Raw genomic sequence first — 16,935 nt, 5'->3', positions numbered from 1 at the left:
CTGGAGCCAAGAAGGGGCTCGGAGAGGTTTGCTCACCTGCTGGCTGGGGATGAGCACGGTGTCGTCGATCATGGCGCTGTCGCGCAGGTAGGAGGCGTGGCTCAGCGTGTGGGACCTGTCGGAACTGAAGGACCGCAGGCTGGGAGGTTGGTAGGGTGCCAGAGCAATGCATCAGCAGCACACAGGATGTTTGTTGCAAAGGTGTCATGACAGATCGAGTGGGAGAATGAGAAAAGCGTGCTATTAGCAACACCATGCAGCTTCCAGGGGCAGCAGAGCACAGTCAGGGGAAACACAGCTATGCACACCTCTGTTGTGCCACCTGACCACGGGCCACAAAGCCTTTGCACAGATCTATTTGCTTCCAAATGCAGAACCTAGAGATTAATCTAGATATACTCACAAATACTTTAGATTTGGCTTTGTGGCATGATGGTTTCCTCATAACAAAGAGCATTCATTTCTGTTAAGGCTCTTTGGAGAACTTCTCTGCTGCATCACACAAGCAAACAGCTATGGAAAACCAGTATGCTACCATCCTGAAGAAAAGCTGGAATGCCTCTTTCTGAAGCTTTGTTGGGACCTGCTCTCTCCCCTTAAGCCGTAAATGAGTAAGCCTGACGTTGTCCCCTGGAAGGTACACACAGCAAGGCGAAGTGTGGCCAGCCACAAGCTCCTGTGTAAAACAGAACCTTCCTCTGAATGCCAACAGCATCTGCAGGGAGACAGCCCCAGTGTGAGCACTGATCTCGCTGTAAGTACACACAGCTCTGCAGAGAACTGGTTGCTGTAGCAATGAGAGGTGCAAGGCAGTAAATAAGCTGCTTCCAAGCACTGGCTCAGAATGTAGCCGCAGTATCCACCAGCAAAAAGCAAAAAAACAAAAAAAAAAAATAGACAAATACGACAGCACAGAAGGACGTATTGAGGTAAATGGGGTTTCTGCTACCAAATAGCACAAGTTTTGTCCTTGTTATGTTCACTAGCTGCGCTGTGACAACAGTGATTTTTAAAACCAGATGATCCACCTTCAGATGTTGTGCGTGTACTCTGTGATGTTGATGCAGACCTTGAGGAATATGGCACCCCTAAGTGAAGGAAGCGGTTTTGCGTTCCTGGCTTACACATCCCTGAGTAGTGCTCATAATGACTAACACGCTGGATCAGAACAATAGGCCATTTATCCAGATACACTGAGTTTTAAGGGATAATTCATTTTCAGCAGTTAGCAATAAAAGTCACGGGTTCATTACAGACATGAGTTTCAAATGCTTTAAGTGCATATCATCTGGTTCAGACCACAGCTTTTTTTAACAATAGTTACATGCACTCAGTAATTTTTGATCCATTTATAGAAGCAAATGGTTATCTTATTTGTATTAGAAATGAATGACATCGAAAAACAATCAGCACTGTTGATCATTTGCTTATACCAATGGCCTGTTCAGCATCCCAGGTGGATTGTACAAAACTGGAAGCAAAGATAGCCTTCAGAAAGCCTTGAGAAAAAAGCAAACCAAAATTTAACACTTTTTCTTTGATGGAGGAACGAGCCTCAGCAGCAGACCCCATTTGCCATCATTATCCTGTGTTCATTTCCATGTTTGACACTTCCAGAACCACTCTGCTGAGCCATGCAATGCTCGTGAGAGAGTCACCATCCAAGTTGTAGGTTCTGCTATTCAGCTAACACCAAGTCCTGGATAGATACCAAATGAAGGGAAGCCTGAACTGCATTTGGCTGGTTATCCCTACAGTGGATCCTGTCTACCCTCAGTGCTACAACCACCACCACCAGCAGCCCAGTGCTATCCACTGTGTAGTGCCTGTACCAAAGCTCTAATACAAACAAAAGGGAGCTGGGCTTTATCTGCAGACAGGATAGGCACATCCATGACTGAGGTCTGCAGGTAGTTACAGTATAATTATATATTATAGCATAATAGGGTTGTGGGACCAATAACACTCAGGCCCAGAGACAGAACTGTGGAATGCTGCAAGGCTCCTGAAACTAAGAGTGTGTCTTGCCTGTGTGCACAGGCACACATCACCCACCTCTAAGCCCCAAATAGGGCCCTGGTGGCACCCAGAAGGTAGGACTAGCATCCCCATGCCAAGTTTCTACTCTGCTTCCCTGAGAGACTTGCAGTGCACACTCACTTCCCAACCTAGACAGAGACCCAACGAGCTCCAGTCTGGTTGAGCATCTCCCTTGTTTAGATGTCAGTGTATATTTACATATGTTCTTCCAGAAGCTGAGAAAAAACCCTGGGGTCACTGAACACTAAAAATGGACCTCAAAAATGTTTCTCAACAGCAGCATGGTTCCTTTGGTTCTCCAACTCAACTTTCTGCATAGAGCAGGCCTCCAAAGTGGATGAACAGAGACGGGTGCCATAGGAGGAGATAGAGACAACAGGTGATCATGCTATGTAATACCTACCTGGGCATGATGCTAATGAAAGCATATGGAAAAGAAAAATGAAGGGGAGAGAGAAATAAAATAAATAGGGAAGATGGTTACAAATGAAAAATACATGTTTGTAAATAAAACTGTTTAATGTGTAAGATCACATGAGTCTAGAGTGCTAATACTATCTTGCTTTACTGAATTTTCTGAAAAGCCAAAGTTGTTATTAATGCAATGAAAATCACATTCAAAGGAAATGTAAAACAACTGAGGCAGTCTCTGTGAAAATTCCTAAAATCAGTAACCTGAAGGTGACAGAAAATGAGACCATGGAGTTAGAAAGATATCTTTCTTTCATTATTTCTCCCTTTAGATTTTTGCCGCATTTAGTATAATTTTGCTTGACACAGGACTTGAAATAATTTTCATACAATACAAACGAGACCATATCAATGACATGTCAGTGAAAACCTACTGAAATCCACTGACAAGATTTAAAAAGCTAAAATATTCTAAACGGGAGCCCAACTTAAACTGGGTTAACACTTGACAGCACAATCATTTCTACACAACATCTTAAAACCTAAACAACTCCCAAACTTTGCTGCCATTGAGAGAATGAAAGGTTTTCATTTTAGGCATTCTGATCTAGTTCATAGACTTCCTCTGAGAGTTAAAAAGCCACACAGTCACTTTGTTTTCAGTGGACTCACTGTCTAAAAACCAACAGAGACTCCAGGCTTGCAGGACCTGAATGATGGGATTTACACATGCTGTGAGGCAAACCAAACTGTTTCCTGACATCTTTTGTTCCAGAAGCAATTCCCAGCCTACTCAAGTAAACAGAACGGATCCTACTGATTCCACTGAGCTTCAGAAATGCTGCCAGGATAACGACCAAGACTGGAAAATGAGGCAGCTTTAAAACTCTGTTGCCAAGGTTTCAACTTTTTTTCTTTTCTTCCCTTTAGTGTACCCCAGTTCTAAAAGCAGTGAGTTGGGAGACACTGCTGATTTCACCCAGGAATGCCTGGGTGGCTATTCTGAACTAGAACTATGGGGGTTCTTCTGCCAGCTTGAGCCTACACTTCTGCTCAATAATGAAGTCTTTCCTTCTGGGAAGGGAACTCCATACATTTTGTAGAATATAACGACACTCAAAAAAAAAAAAAAGACAATTAAATCAAAGCCTCATGCATTTTTATCCCACAAAGAGATCTAGGCTTAAGTTCAACTTTTTAGATATAAGCAAATCAGTATGTTATCTGGACTGAAGAAACTAATGTTTCTATATTATTATTAGAGTTGTGTCAGTAGAAGGACAAGTATTGTGTTTCCTGCTAATTCAGCCATCAGGAACCAGAAAGAGTGGAGGTGCCTGCAGACAAAACACCCGCTGCCAGTCCAGTGCAGAATGACAGAGTCCATTGCTCCTCTCCTGATACCTTGAGCCAGCTCACCTGATGCTCAAAGCCCCTGTCCACCCAGCCCCTGACTTGTGGCAGCAGGAGAGGAGGGTGACCACCCCTTCCTCCTGCCAAGTGGACAAATGCTGAGCAGCACACTCCAAGCAGAGACCCCGCAGAGGGATTTCACACCCTTACAAGAAAACAAGTGCAGAAGTAGCATGAGAAAAGTTCCATATCCAGGCAAATACCTGTCTGAGCGTCCTCCTTCCAAGCTGTACCTCAGGTAGTTCATTCCATCTAAGAACTGGCTGCTTGGCAAAGAGTCATCTCCCAGCTCCCGGAGATCTTCTGGCCTAAGGTACTCCCCTCCATCTCCTGTCATTGTGTCATCGCCTGCAAATCAACCCACGAGGGATAAGCACACACACAAGTTTGACTGCATTGGCACCTCAGAATCTAACAGCTGGATGGCACAACAAACAGGAAGGCATTTTCCACTCAGGAAACACTGCAAACCACAAGCAATTAATGTGTTTAATCAAACTGACACATCAAGCAAGATGTTTTGAAAAATAAATTTAAAATCAAGGTGATTAATCAATTAGATTTCATACATTTTTTGCTGTTGCACACACTGGCAAGGAGTACACTTCTTCGCTATGCTCTAAAGCATGGTCTTTCGGTTCTTTAATCCATTTCAGCTTGCTGGACACAGCTATGCTGCATCCCAGTCTGACAGTTTATGGTTAAATAACATTACTTATTTGATGGTAATCTACATGTATTCAGACAAAAACAGCCTTGTGCCTTATAGTTGCCAAGGTTAACCTAAACTCTCTACTATCCAAACTCCACATCATACAAGACTCTGTCACCCATATTCCAAGTTCTTTCTGTAATCAGCACCAAAAGTCATGTTTCTAGAACATGGCAACATCCAGAAACTGGAAATAAGCTCACTTGCATAGATGGGAACGATCATAATTTGTAATGAATCCCAGCCTAAAGGATCATTTGTTATCTGACACAGTAACCTTTATCCATATACTCTGAATACTGAAATTTAATCCTTTTTTTTTAGGTCCAGCATTATTTTCCCCAGGAAATTCTGTCTATATGAAGTCACAGTTTGCTTTTCCCCAGCAGACTAACAAAACAGAATCCATTGCCAAGCAACGTGTAGATGTTTCTTTTCATTCCCACTTGCAAGACACTTCCTCTCCACAGTTTCTGCCTGGATATTTCAGTCATTTTCCCTCTGGTAAATCACTGCAGTGTGAGCCTGCCAGAGGCTTGGTGTGACCCACAGAGCCACACAACATGACCCCAGGCCACCAAGAGCTTGGGGCTTCTCATTTGCTAGGCTGTGTGGGCAAACTGAAGCTCATCTTGATACCTATTTTCACAAAGCAAATCAAGATATTTTTTCTAGATGACATTTCAGCTAAGAAATAAAAAATTTGTTATTTGTCATCTAAAACTCAGTAAACTTTGGGGGGTTTAAGATTTTTATGCACACACAAATATTATAAGTAAAAATGAGTCTTGAATCTTTTCAGTATAACAACAAAAACTCTTGAAAATTCCATCTGCCCACATTAAGAGGGAGAAACTGGGCACAGTTTCACAGAAAACAATAAAATGCATTTAATCACTTCATGTTTCCTGTCTTCTGACAGACGATGCCTCCTGTTTCCTGGGAATGTCATATTAAAAAGCACAGGGCTTAGTGAAAACTTGGAAGATATTAAGGCAATGCTGTTAATCAAACAGTAAAGGGAATTTCAAGTGATATTTCAAATAAACTAGATAATGATAATCATGCCAGACATTCCATTTATAATAGAAACAAAGGCAAAATCTTGACCACTTTCATCACACCCACAACCTCAACAAAAAAAAAAAAAAAAAAAAAAAAAAAAAAAAAAAAAAAAAAAAAAAATCCCAAGTCTACTCTGATTTCAGCTTTGGCCTCTCATCTGAGAGATGTCAATAGCAGGGCTAAGTCACAGTGTTTGATGTGATGGGACATCTGCAAACAGTAACCAGACCAGGCACAGACATCTCAGAAGAGCAGGCAGGGACTGAGGCAACTCCCCCCGTGGCCTGTGCCCTCCCATCTTCCTGTCCTGAGATGAATGCCCCAATGCAGTGCCTCCTAGCATATGGAGAGAAAAAATAGGTGTTTAACTCTAAATGACTGCACATTCAGCTGGCCAAGGGCTTCCTGACACAGCAGATCTCACCAGATGGTTGCTTTGTGGCAATACAGGAGCTGCCCCTTTTTCATCATGCCAGAAACAATCCGTCTGCCATCTCATTCCCCATCAAATTAGTGCCAGGAACATTTCCACCACTTACCAACCACTTTGTGACAAATATAACCTTTGACATGGATGGTTTGCATGCTCCACGGTTTGCAGAGGCCATCTATGAATTTGCAAAATTGCAAAACAAAACTGCTGCATGAGAATTGCTCTGGAAATTTTTCTCACAAAATACAGCGAAAATACAGAGAAAGCTTTAAAATAAAACACTAAAGGAACGGGGGCTGTGTCAAACTGCCAGATATGGCTTTTAATAGATGTTTTTAAAGCCAGATACAGTTATACGAGTTTGCCAAAATTATTGTTTTCTCTGCAGCATGCAGATGAGTCTAAAGCTCACCACAGAAGCGCTGCAGATGGAGAAAAGACAAGTACGGCAATAACAATTTTTATGGAATATTTATTCCATAACTACAGAATTTCTCTGACACTTTGTTTGGACACTTTCAATTCCCTGAGTCAATCCTCTATTTAGTGGCCCACACTAGAATCTTCCCTGGATTACAGTTTGGCTAATGCTTTAACTTTGTTTCTTTTCAGCCAGCCAGGAAAGCGGGGTTTCAGATATTGATACATGACTTAAGACTTATCATCATGTCAGCTATTGGGAGCTCAGGGCAGCACTCAGAATGGCAGAAGGTGAAGCAAATCTCAAAAGAAAAAGTGCACTTCTACTCTCAAGGACCTCTGGGGAGGAGAGACACCTTGATTTTGTTTTCTTGTATAGAAACCCATTGCAAGAATTCCAGCACTTGACAGGTGGTTACTGTGGTATTTAGGAAGTTGCTATGTTGGATCTAGGTAAGAAACAATAAAATAACAAACTAACCGACATCCCTAAGCCACCAAGGCTTGACTTGTGTAAATCAGCATCCTGTGGCTACATTTTATACTACTGGATACAAAGTGCTTTATTTAGAGGGTGAATTAACTCAGCCGTGCTATTCTAAATTTACTGCGATTTAACGTGCAGCAGCAGCAACCTAAATCTATCAACAAAAATTCCTGGCTGCAACTTTAACTTCCAGGTTTAAGGAAGGAAATTAAATTTTCCCACTAATTCAGGTGCTTCTTCAGAGGAATTATGTGCATGTAAAACAGCAGTGGATTCTGCCTAGACTTAGCTGCTCATTTCTCACACATACACAGCAGTATTAGCTACTCCAAAGCCGCGTGTGGGGGCACTCAGGAAATTTGTTGTTGTATTTAAGCACTGTGGGGCTTTTTCTTTCTTACCAGAAATCTGATTCAGCCAGATATAGAATCAGCTGTGAACTGCTTCCTGGAATCCAAGGTCACTACAATGCAGTAGTTCACAGATACGACACCTTGTCCATGAACTCTTTGCACAGGACAACCTTTGTCTGTCCCTTCTCAGCAACTGCAGTGTCAGCACTAATTAGGATTTTAGTGTGAGTCAACTATTCTGGTTGCCATGTCAGGCCATGCTTCTCCTGACAGCTGTGTTTCACCCTCTACTTCAGCCTTTCCATTCTCTTCTGCCTGCTAAAGTTGTCTGGCTGGAGAATAACTTATCAGGACAAAGAGATTCATTTTCAGACAGATCAGTTCTCTGGGCTGGGTCACCACATGGCGAAACGTTTGTGCTGCCAGAATGGAGGATGTGGGCTAGCATGGTTGGAGCTTGACAACTTCTACAGCAGCCAGAACTTTGTCTCAAGCAGACAGTGAAACTCTAACTTTTGAAAATTAATTGGCAATGAGGAGGCTCAAAAAGAAACAAGTGAGAGCTCTTGAATATCCTGTTTTACTGGTTGTATTCTCTCTTTATAGCACTACACTTGCTGCACTATCTCCCATGAGAGTCTCAAAGACAAATCATTGTTGGTTTGTGCAGCTCTTCTGGCACAAAAATGAGGCATGAAATGGATACAGAGATGCATATTAATACATGGGGAAATAAGAAAGAAACCAGGCTCCTGCCTTCTCTATATTTTCTTCTGTGCTTACACACACTCAGCCCTAATAAAACATTTGCTTGTGCTTCGCTTCACTAATTCTGTAGACATGATTAAAATACATTTCACAAGATGCTTTGCAATAATTTCCCTTTACTGCTCTAAGGATCTCTCAGGTGCAAAATGCTTCTTTTGTGGTGACAGGTTTAAAGCAAGTGAACTAAGCAGCAATACAGCCAAGGCTGATACAATGATAAAAACCTACAGAGTTCTTAGTGCAACTTTATCCACACTGAGCATTTCTGCTGGCAGGGGGACAGGTTGCACAAACCATGTCACTTAAAAACTCTGCCTATGGGCGTCTGTAGTGCAACCCCCATGGGCAGGGATTCAATGCCATTTTAAATAAAAAATAGAATGGGATTCTATTCAAAAGGAAGATCTGGTTTTGCAGGTAACATAAGAAGTAAAAGATTCTTAATAAAAATTCAGTAGGTAAACATCAAAAATGTTGCAAGAATATTGAAGATGACTTAGTGGGATTCTCGGTCCATTCAAGATATTTTAAAATAGGCTACCCAGAGCAGAACCTCCCACACCGAGCTGAGCTATCTGATAGATAATTGTCTTTTATGTTTTACTGCTCAGACTGTATGTTAACTTCATTTTAAGAATACAAATACTGTTTTAACAACCTGACAGCGCACAATTATACAACAGAACCATCTTCCAAGCAAAATGCAAAGTACTTATCATAAGTGATGAACATGCTACACAATGGGACCTGAAATACTTTGCTCAAGTACTCTTGTGTTCAACTTGATAATTATATAAATACAGCTGGCAGGCTTGCAGCAGCACATCGATTTATTTCAGAACATATTGTGTCTCTTCAAAGAGCACAGTATCACAGAAACCTTACTGGTAGCCTCTTATGAAGCTACCCCAACCCTAAATGGTTCATCCTCTCTATTAAACAAGTTCTGCAGCCTTCCCGTCCCCAGCTCTTTCAAGTTACTGTGACAAGCACCATCCACACGAGGAGTTCTTGCAGTGAATGTTAATTCAAAGCACAGGAGAGCATTAGTCATGCAGGACAGCCTCTCCAAGTTCTGCCAACACACTCAAGATATAGGTAATAAATCTGAGATTTTCTGGCTTCCCTTCTTCCTCCCACCTTCATGAAACACACACTCAACCACACTTCAAAAGTAACAGAAAGAAGCAGTGTTAGATACCCAAATTCTGCAAACATGTGTTGTTACTACACAAAAAAATAACAGTCTGAGTCAAACAAAAAGAGAACGTCTGTATGTCTTACTCCATGAACTCCTGCTAACAGCACCTGTGCCACTATATGCTTCCCCATCACTGAAGGGCTCCTCATCAGAGTGTTTAAAGGCTGTACAACACACAAATTGGTTTGAGAAAAAGGAACACCCTGGATTAATCCAGAAGAAGCAGGAAGACATACTAGGCTTTGTGGATTTAAAGATGATTCAATGGTAGATCAAAAGACTGGGAGAAAGCTAAATAAGGTGAACATAAGGCAATAAGTTCTTTAAAGGTGATTCAATATAATAATTACACAAGCAGTTGAATGCTTCTTCATCAGAGACAAAGTAGCAAAATAATTTCACTGGTCATGATGCAGCAGAAAATAATTGATTTTCAATCACACTTGTTTGTTTTTGCATTTTAAAACAAAAAGTTGCATCTGGAGCCTAAGCGTCATGTTTTCTCAAGAGTGTAACTCATTTATCAGCATAAATCCCATTTCTAAAAGCAATACAAGCACTTATAATTAATGAATGCCATTAAATTCGTGCACCATTTAGAACCACAAGTGCATCTGCTTTCTTTGTAAAAGAAAAATACCAACCCTGTAAGCTGAGTTTCCAAATTCCCAGGACTTTCTGGAAACTACTCACTCTACAAATGATTTGTGTGAAATAATAACCACCAGAAAATGGCACACATAGGATATTGTAATATTGACACTGCTAAGTGTAAAAAGGAACATAGAAAATCCTTCCAACTGCATTTATACCTATTAACACTGCTGTGACTAAAATTTCTAAGAAGTCGCTTGCAAACCCTTAGAAAAGGGTGGGTTTAGTCCATTTCTGCAATTCTGAGCTGTATGGAAATGTGATACCTTATCACTCCTCCCAGAAGGTCAGAGAGATTCCCTTGGGATGTGGCTAAGCAGTGGGACACATCTCCTACCTGTATGTGCAAAGGCCTCTGAAAGCCAAGGGCTGAATTTATGGCCATGTTGTTACTTTGTATCACAGCATGCCTATCCTCGAGCTGCCCTGTGCCAAAAGCTCCCTCCAGGGAATGCTCTCCTCACCTTCCACCTCATGCATCTTCTTCCACAAATGTTTCCAATTAGGCAAAACTCCTGGATATTTGTATCTGATACAAGTGGCACAGATCCAAAACATTTACTGCTCGGACTCCTCTTTATGGGAGGGACAAAGCCAACTTTGGGACAGTTTTAACTTTACAGTGAAATTGTAAAGCCTGGAGTTGGGAAATAGGCTCATTTGCCAATTTAGTTCAGATAAGCTTCTTCTGGAAAAGATGTAGGGGGTCCAAGATTTTACTTTGTTTCAAATTTTGGCATCTTTATAAAAATACCATGATGATTACATCATTTTAAAAAAGAACTTCATTACAAGCACAGCAAAAAGAAGATGTGAGAGTATTCAAGCAGCTTCTTGAGCCTATATAACAGGTTACATAGGTGATATGGAAGAGGAATTGACCAAATCACTCACCTTCTTCATCTGACACATCCAGGACCTCAGTCATTGTCTCGGGTACATTTAGCTTGTGCTTCTCTGTTACAGTCTGCAAAGACACAATCATCAGTCAGAGGAGCAAAGATTACAGCAGGGCATTTTCAACAGACAGCAGTGGGACATGCTGAGGCACTTCATCACATGTTTCCCCTTCTCCTAACTTGCTTTTTCATCTTTATTCCAGAAGCTCCTATTCTCAGTGCTGCATAAGGTAACATTTCTTCTGGCAGAAAAGTACAAAAACATAAGATAATGAGCTGGTCAGAGAAATAAGATTTATTTATAAATGGTGCATGTAGAACAATTCAGCTCAATGTTTCCAAGATGATTTTTAAATGAATTAGGTAATGTCTACAGAAGAGCTTGAGAAAGTTGTATGGGGCATATGGAAATTATTAAATTGTAAAACATTTGGAAATGAAGTTATGAATGATGTGAAATTCCTCAGCTAAAAAAAGATGCAAAGGATTTACCCAGATCACTTGAAACATTTCTCCCCCCTCTCAGAAAAAGGTGACTACAGTGCATATTAATTATATCCTTTTCCTAAATCATGTATATTCCCCCTAAGCACGTACACATCAGAGGGGAAAAAAAAGTTGTTTGAAGATTCTGAAACATCTCGTGCACCTAAAAGCTCAAAATATTGTGAATCAAACAAGTATGGACTGATGAATAGTGGGAGGATTCTGGTTTGACATAAGAGCGGGAAAAGACTGGGAGTTTGTTGGGGTTTTTACTACATAATATTAGCTTTATAAATGACTTCTGGGAGGAAATAGAAGCTCCCCAGGGGTGCTGAATTAAGAATGGAGACATCTTTTTAGCATCCAGATTCACATTGAAGAAGGAGATGAAGAACATAACAAGAGAAACTGTAGGAAGTGCAAGATGTGAAAAAGTTGTCTGGAGGGAACTCTTCAGTGTGCTAGGATACAGGGGACAAAATGCCAAGGGCTTCAAAAGGAGCAGTGCTCAGAAATGCCTTGGTCACGACCAACAAGTACCCATTTCCCTGGCTCCTCCCAGCGAGCAGGGGAGCTGCAGAGAGCAGCTGGCACACGGCCCTTAGGGAAGTGTGGGAGCACAGGTGCCCCTCTGGCACGGAGAGCAGGGCCAGGAGGCCACGAGTCTCCCTGAGAAACCCCTCTGAGGCAAGGCAGCGCTGCCTCCCTGCTGCAGACACCGCCTATCGGGCATACATGAGCACCGCATGCAAAGGAGCCAACCGTTCCATGGGAGCAATCACGAAATCAGCCAAACCCCGAGTCCCTTATGCAATATTCTTTTGGGAAAATGCCCGCTGATATCAAGCAGTGAAGTCAATAGCAGCTTTTGTTGCACAAAACTTGCTAGTTATTTCTTGATCCTGTTATGTACTTCTCTGTTTCTAACAAATTGAAAAAGCTTTCTTGCTTATTGTAAAATACTGCACTTTAACAAATAACTAAGTTACCAACTGTGTAATTACTTTAGAAATTAGTTTTACAAGTCTGCTTTATGTTTCTGAAATCTATTTAACTCTGACAGCAGTTCCAGTTTACCCTCCTGAGGTACAGGGAAAGAACAATGCCCTTTGCCTCAACTGGCAATCCTAATTAGGCTCCTAAATTCACTCTTCCCCATGAGTAAAAACAACTCATTATTCCTCTTGCAGCAGAACACATGTTCAGGTCTGCAAATTAGTTTATATTCACCGAATGGCTCCACCACCAGGACTGACTTTTTCCCTGTATTCCCATGGCTTTCCTGGGATAGAAATGTCAGGCAGCAGTGGGGTGACAAGGCCAGCGATGACAGATGGGGAGGTGCTGTCATCCAGGTGGCACTGACTTTGTCTCTTCAACACCAGAGTTAACAAGTGAGTTGAACAATCAGCTAAGTCAAAGCACGAGCTGCAGGTACCTTTTTATCTCCCAGGTAACCAAGGTTTCTGGACCACTACATCTATCTGTTACTGAGGTTTTTACAGGCCTCCATATAAAAATCTGGTCTCTAAGGCTTGCAGATATTATTATCTATTTACAGGGAAGAAAGGATACTTTATTGGCTTCCTGGCTTTCCCATCAGTAAGAAAAAAATTACTTCATAATTTAACACTTGAAACAAAATTTGGAAAAAAGATTCAAAAGAGTGTGCATGCACATTACAGAACAAAAAAATCTTCACTGCCAATTTTGGAACACTGAACTCTGCAAGAATCATTAATTCTAATCCCAACAACTTCTGTTGGGAATTAATGTTTTTAAAGGAACTTCTAGTGTGAGAAGAGAATTGTTTTAATTGATATGCACATCAAATGCTCTCAAAATTTAAAATCCATATCTAGCCCCATGAATGGCCCACATGGAAAATTGCTCAGTGTCTATTTCTCAAACTCTCTATGTTTAGCAAGAATTCCAGGATGGAGTTTACTTAAGGCTTCTGCATTTGAGCCTTTCATTGTAAGGCCAGATTTTCAGTGGGTGGCATAGAATAATTCCAATATACAATTCAGGTATGTAAACCCATATATGCTTTCAGCAATGACTTACAGCAGCATACTGCAAACAACCTGAAAGCTCCTTATATATTCATCTGTCCCCAGGAAGGCTGTGCTTGTTTGTATAAATGGTCCCAAACTTCATTGCACAGCAAACCTCTGAAAATCCAGTTTATTCTCATTTCCTATAGCCCTCTAGTCTTTCAGTAAAAAACATGCACTTTATTCTCCCTATTGCTATATATTCCCATGGCTCCAACTAATAACAGCACTAAGGCAAATAAGAGGAAGAAGATTTGTTCCAAGTTAGAGCAAAGAAAGGCTTTGGCACTGGAGATCTTTTCCTCATCTCAAGTGGCAGTGACTTGCATATCAATCACGCATGGGGCTGTGCAACATCCTCCTGCAGGCTCAGCCCAGCCTCACAGAATGAGGTAGCTATGGTGACAGCACCTTCTCTCAGGCTCAGCGCTGCCCTCAGGTCTGGCAACACCAGCCTCACCATCTGGGGAACCTGACTGCAGGGAGCACCTGCTATTAGCCCTGCTTTGCAGGACGTGTTGTACATTATGTTTAATCAACATCCCCCCCACCCCAAACACCACCATTGCACACATCCCCCTAAGGTACAGGGGTCAGATGTATTCATAGCTGGAGAATGTGAGTTATCGAGGGCTCCCACCTGACTTTCCAAGTACGCAGACACAGATCAAGATTTCATGTTTCTCCTCTGTGTGAGCACTAAAGGTCAACCCTGCAAGTAAGTTTCAGTACTTGATTCAGACCTAAACCCCAGGCATCAGGGATCTGGTGGAAAATACCATTAATCCTCAATGTTTAAAGAAATCTTTATCCAAAGTTAATAGCGCACATGTGTCTTTTTGTAGTGCAATTCCTATGATTTCCAAGACCTAACAATTACATGAGACAAGGTCCAAGGCTGCACAGTCAAACACAGTGGAAATGAGAAAGGAAGTTACTGCTTTTATCAAACAAAAAATTAAAAACCTGTGCTAGGACACAGCATGGAATATTTGACAAAGGTGTCCTCTGAAGCTTAAAAATATAAGAACTAAAGTTTCTCAAAATAATTTCCCTAGATTTTATTTTCCTAAACTTCTGATTAGATACATAGGTGTTTATGCACGTACATGTGTGATGTGCTGTATGATTAAACAAGAACATGAAGTAATAACAACAGAGACACACAGGCTTTATTAAGAGACTTCTGGAATTACGCCGGAATTCCTCCTCCAAACCTGACTCAGCCTGATCTTTGCAGGTCATTAATAAATTATGACTCATTCCATTTGTAACCTTATGCCACGTTATCTTTATTGCATCTTCCTTGGTTCATATCAAGTGGGATTTGCTGTCAGCATGCAACAAAATCAAAATTATATTTCCATTTCTTTACAAGTGACTTTGGACTTCTCCTATTCTAACCCTCTCCACGACTGAGCAGCGGCATCTTTTTAGTAATCCACAGATTTTTACAGCTCTGAGCTCCTAAATGTCATCTAGAGCTGATGGGGTTTCTAGACTGCTAATCTTGCATTAAAAAAAAAAAAACCTAAACCAAATAAAATGAAAAAGCATCACCTTACAGCAGTGTTTCAAGATAAATGCAGTAACCAAGACTTAAATAAAATCTAATTTCTTAAATTATGCACTATTTCTAATGTTCTCCCTTCCTACCTGATATGGTATTTGTAGATGGGAGGTAAAAGTGTAAGAAGGGAAAACCTTCTCCTCTCAAGATGTCCAAATGGATCAGCTTTTCCTGGCTTAAGCTGCAGTACCACCTTGCTGATGTTCAGCACACACCACTCATGAGCCCTGATGTCAAAACACAGAGTCCAAGAGTGTGGAGCACTGAGAGGACTGAGCCCATAAGGAAAGATTCCTATGCATTTTGGAAAACAGGATCTGTTTGAACTGGAAGTGACTTGAGTAAGAAGATGATGGATGTGATTCACAGCCATCCAGTGAGCATCATTAGGCTTGGCTCCAGGCCATGGCTGGTGTGGTCCAAATGTAGAGATGCTGCAAGGACTGAGCCTCAGGAAGTGTCAAAAGTGTGGAGATGTAAGGCCAGATGGAAAAGGAGAGGTGAAAACACAAACAGAGAAATGGCAGGATCTAAACAACAGTGCACAAACTTCAGGAAAGTTTGGGTTTGCAGCTCAGATCCAGGTCTAGAAACAAGTTTCACTCTGAATTGTTATTTTCCATCGGTGTGCACACAGATTTGGTTCCCTAGCTCAGGGGAGCTGTTGCCTTGCAGACACTTTCCACATGCCTATAAGATACACTCAAAGCACTGCAGCAAAAATGCAATGGAAAGGGAAGGGAAGGGGAGGGGGGGAGCTAAAACTCCCAAAACAAAACAGAAAAGAGATGCACGGAGAGCCTGAGGGAACAGCAGAAAGACAACACTCTGAGTAAAGAAGAGCCACATCTGAATGCATGTGCAACTCACAGTTGTGGTGGTGGTGATCTCCTCTGTGACAACCTTCAGCGTATCGACCACAGAGATGTATCCCAGGCGCCTGGCGATGGCTAAGGCTGTGTTACCATTCTGAAGGGAACAGAGAGGGGGAGAGCGCTGAGAGAGAGGGAGGATTGTGATGTGAGCCAATGAGATCACTCTCCACGCTGCATGAGCCAGCATTTCCATCCAAAACAAGGCACAGCCTAGGAAAATCACGGCTTTTTACCGTTACATCTGACTCTGTCTTTGTAACTTCTTTAAGACTATAGCCCCAATTGCCATGGTAACACAACACACTTACATCTGCCAGCCATTCCAAATACTACAGCGCTGTATGCTTTAACCCTTCAGGGCTCACATTTCACTATGCAGCCTGGCTTGCCTGCATAAGTTTGGGGGGGTTATTTATATTGCAGAAATACTCTTCCAGAAAGTAAAAAGTATTTTCACTTTTTACAGTTTCACTCCCAGTTGAAGCTGTTACACCTTGACCAGGTACAATTGCTTATCTGGGGAGTACAAAATTACGGCTGTGATGTTCACATATACTCCTATTCCTTCACACAACAAAAATGTACTTCCATTAAAAGTTCACAAAAGCTAATGATTTAACAAATACAAGCCACAAAAGGCTTGAAGGTGAAGAAAATAGTTCCATTTAAATACATTTATTTGCAGTTTGACTATTCATTCCATATAGATACAGCTCATTCATCAAAAGGACACTAAAATAATTTAACAAGAGTTTAGGTCTTTTTATCCCCATTTCATCTCCTGGAACACTGGCAGTCCACAGTCCCCATGTCACTGAGCTTGGGGAGGGGAGGAAGGGATGTGTTCCACGGTTCTTTGTAAAGGGTTCTACACAGAATTGTTCCATGCTCTGTTGCACTGAACCAAGGGACAACATGCTGGTCTCCTGAGGAATCATGGACTGTCACTGCACCACTCTTTGCACAGAAATTATTTCTCTTGTGACCCCATTGCACCACGGGCAGGGTTCATCAGCCTGAGGGCTCTCTCTTCTTCAGCAACAACTTCAGTTATCTATAATTTAAATTCTTCTGTATTAGTCTAGCTCAGC

At 41.6% G+C, this 16,935-nt stretch overlaps 1 protein-coding gene across 23 annotated transcripts in view; it reads right to left on the bottom strand.

Annotated features, from left to right (window-relative positions):
• The window catches only part of ANK2 (ankyrin 2), a 263,109-nt gene that overhangs the window by 58,452 nt on the left and 187,722 nt on the right, over positions 1–16,935 (bottom strand). For 13 of the 23 annotated variants that reach the window (XM_059843638.1, XM_059843639.1, XM_059843641.1 and 10 more), the window contains 4 exons: positions 15,840–15,938; positions 10,852–10,924; positions 4,068–4,212; positions 37–139 (listed from right to left, as the gene is read on the bottom strand). In XM_059843638.1, coding sequence (XP_059699621.1) covers positions 37–139; positions 4,068–4,212; positions 10,852–10,924; positions 15,840–15,938 — 420 coding nt within the window. Of the gene's footprint in view, positions 1–36; positions 140–4,067; positions 4,213–9,386; positions 9,468–10,851; positions 10,925–15,839; positions 15,939–16,935 lie in introns of all 23 variants that reach the window. The other 10 variants (XM_059843636.1, XM_059843633.1, XM_059843631.1 and 7 more) reach the window with 2 other exon arrangements.

Source organism: Haemorhous mexicanus, chromosome 4, assembly GCF_027477595.1.
Source record: "Haemorhous mexicanus isolate bHaeMex1 chromosome 4, bHaeMex1.pri, whole genome shotgun sequence".
Classification (NCBI taxonomy): Eukaryota; Metazoa; Chordata; class Aves; order Passeriformes; family Fringillidae; genus Haemorhous; species Haemorhous mexicanus.
This window is presented reverse-complemented; position numbering and strand designations above follow the sequence as displayed.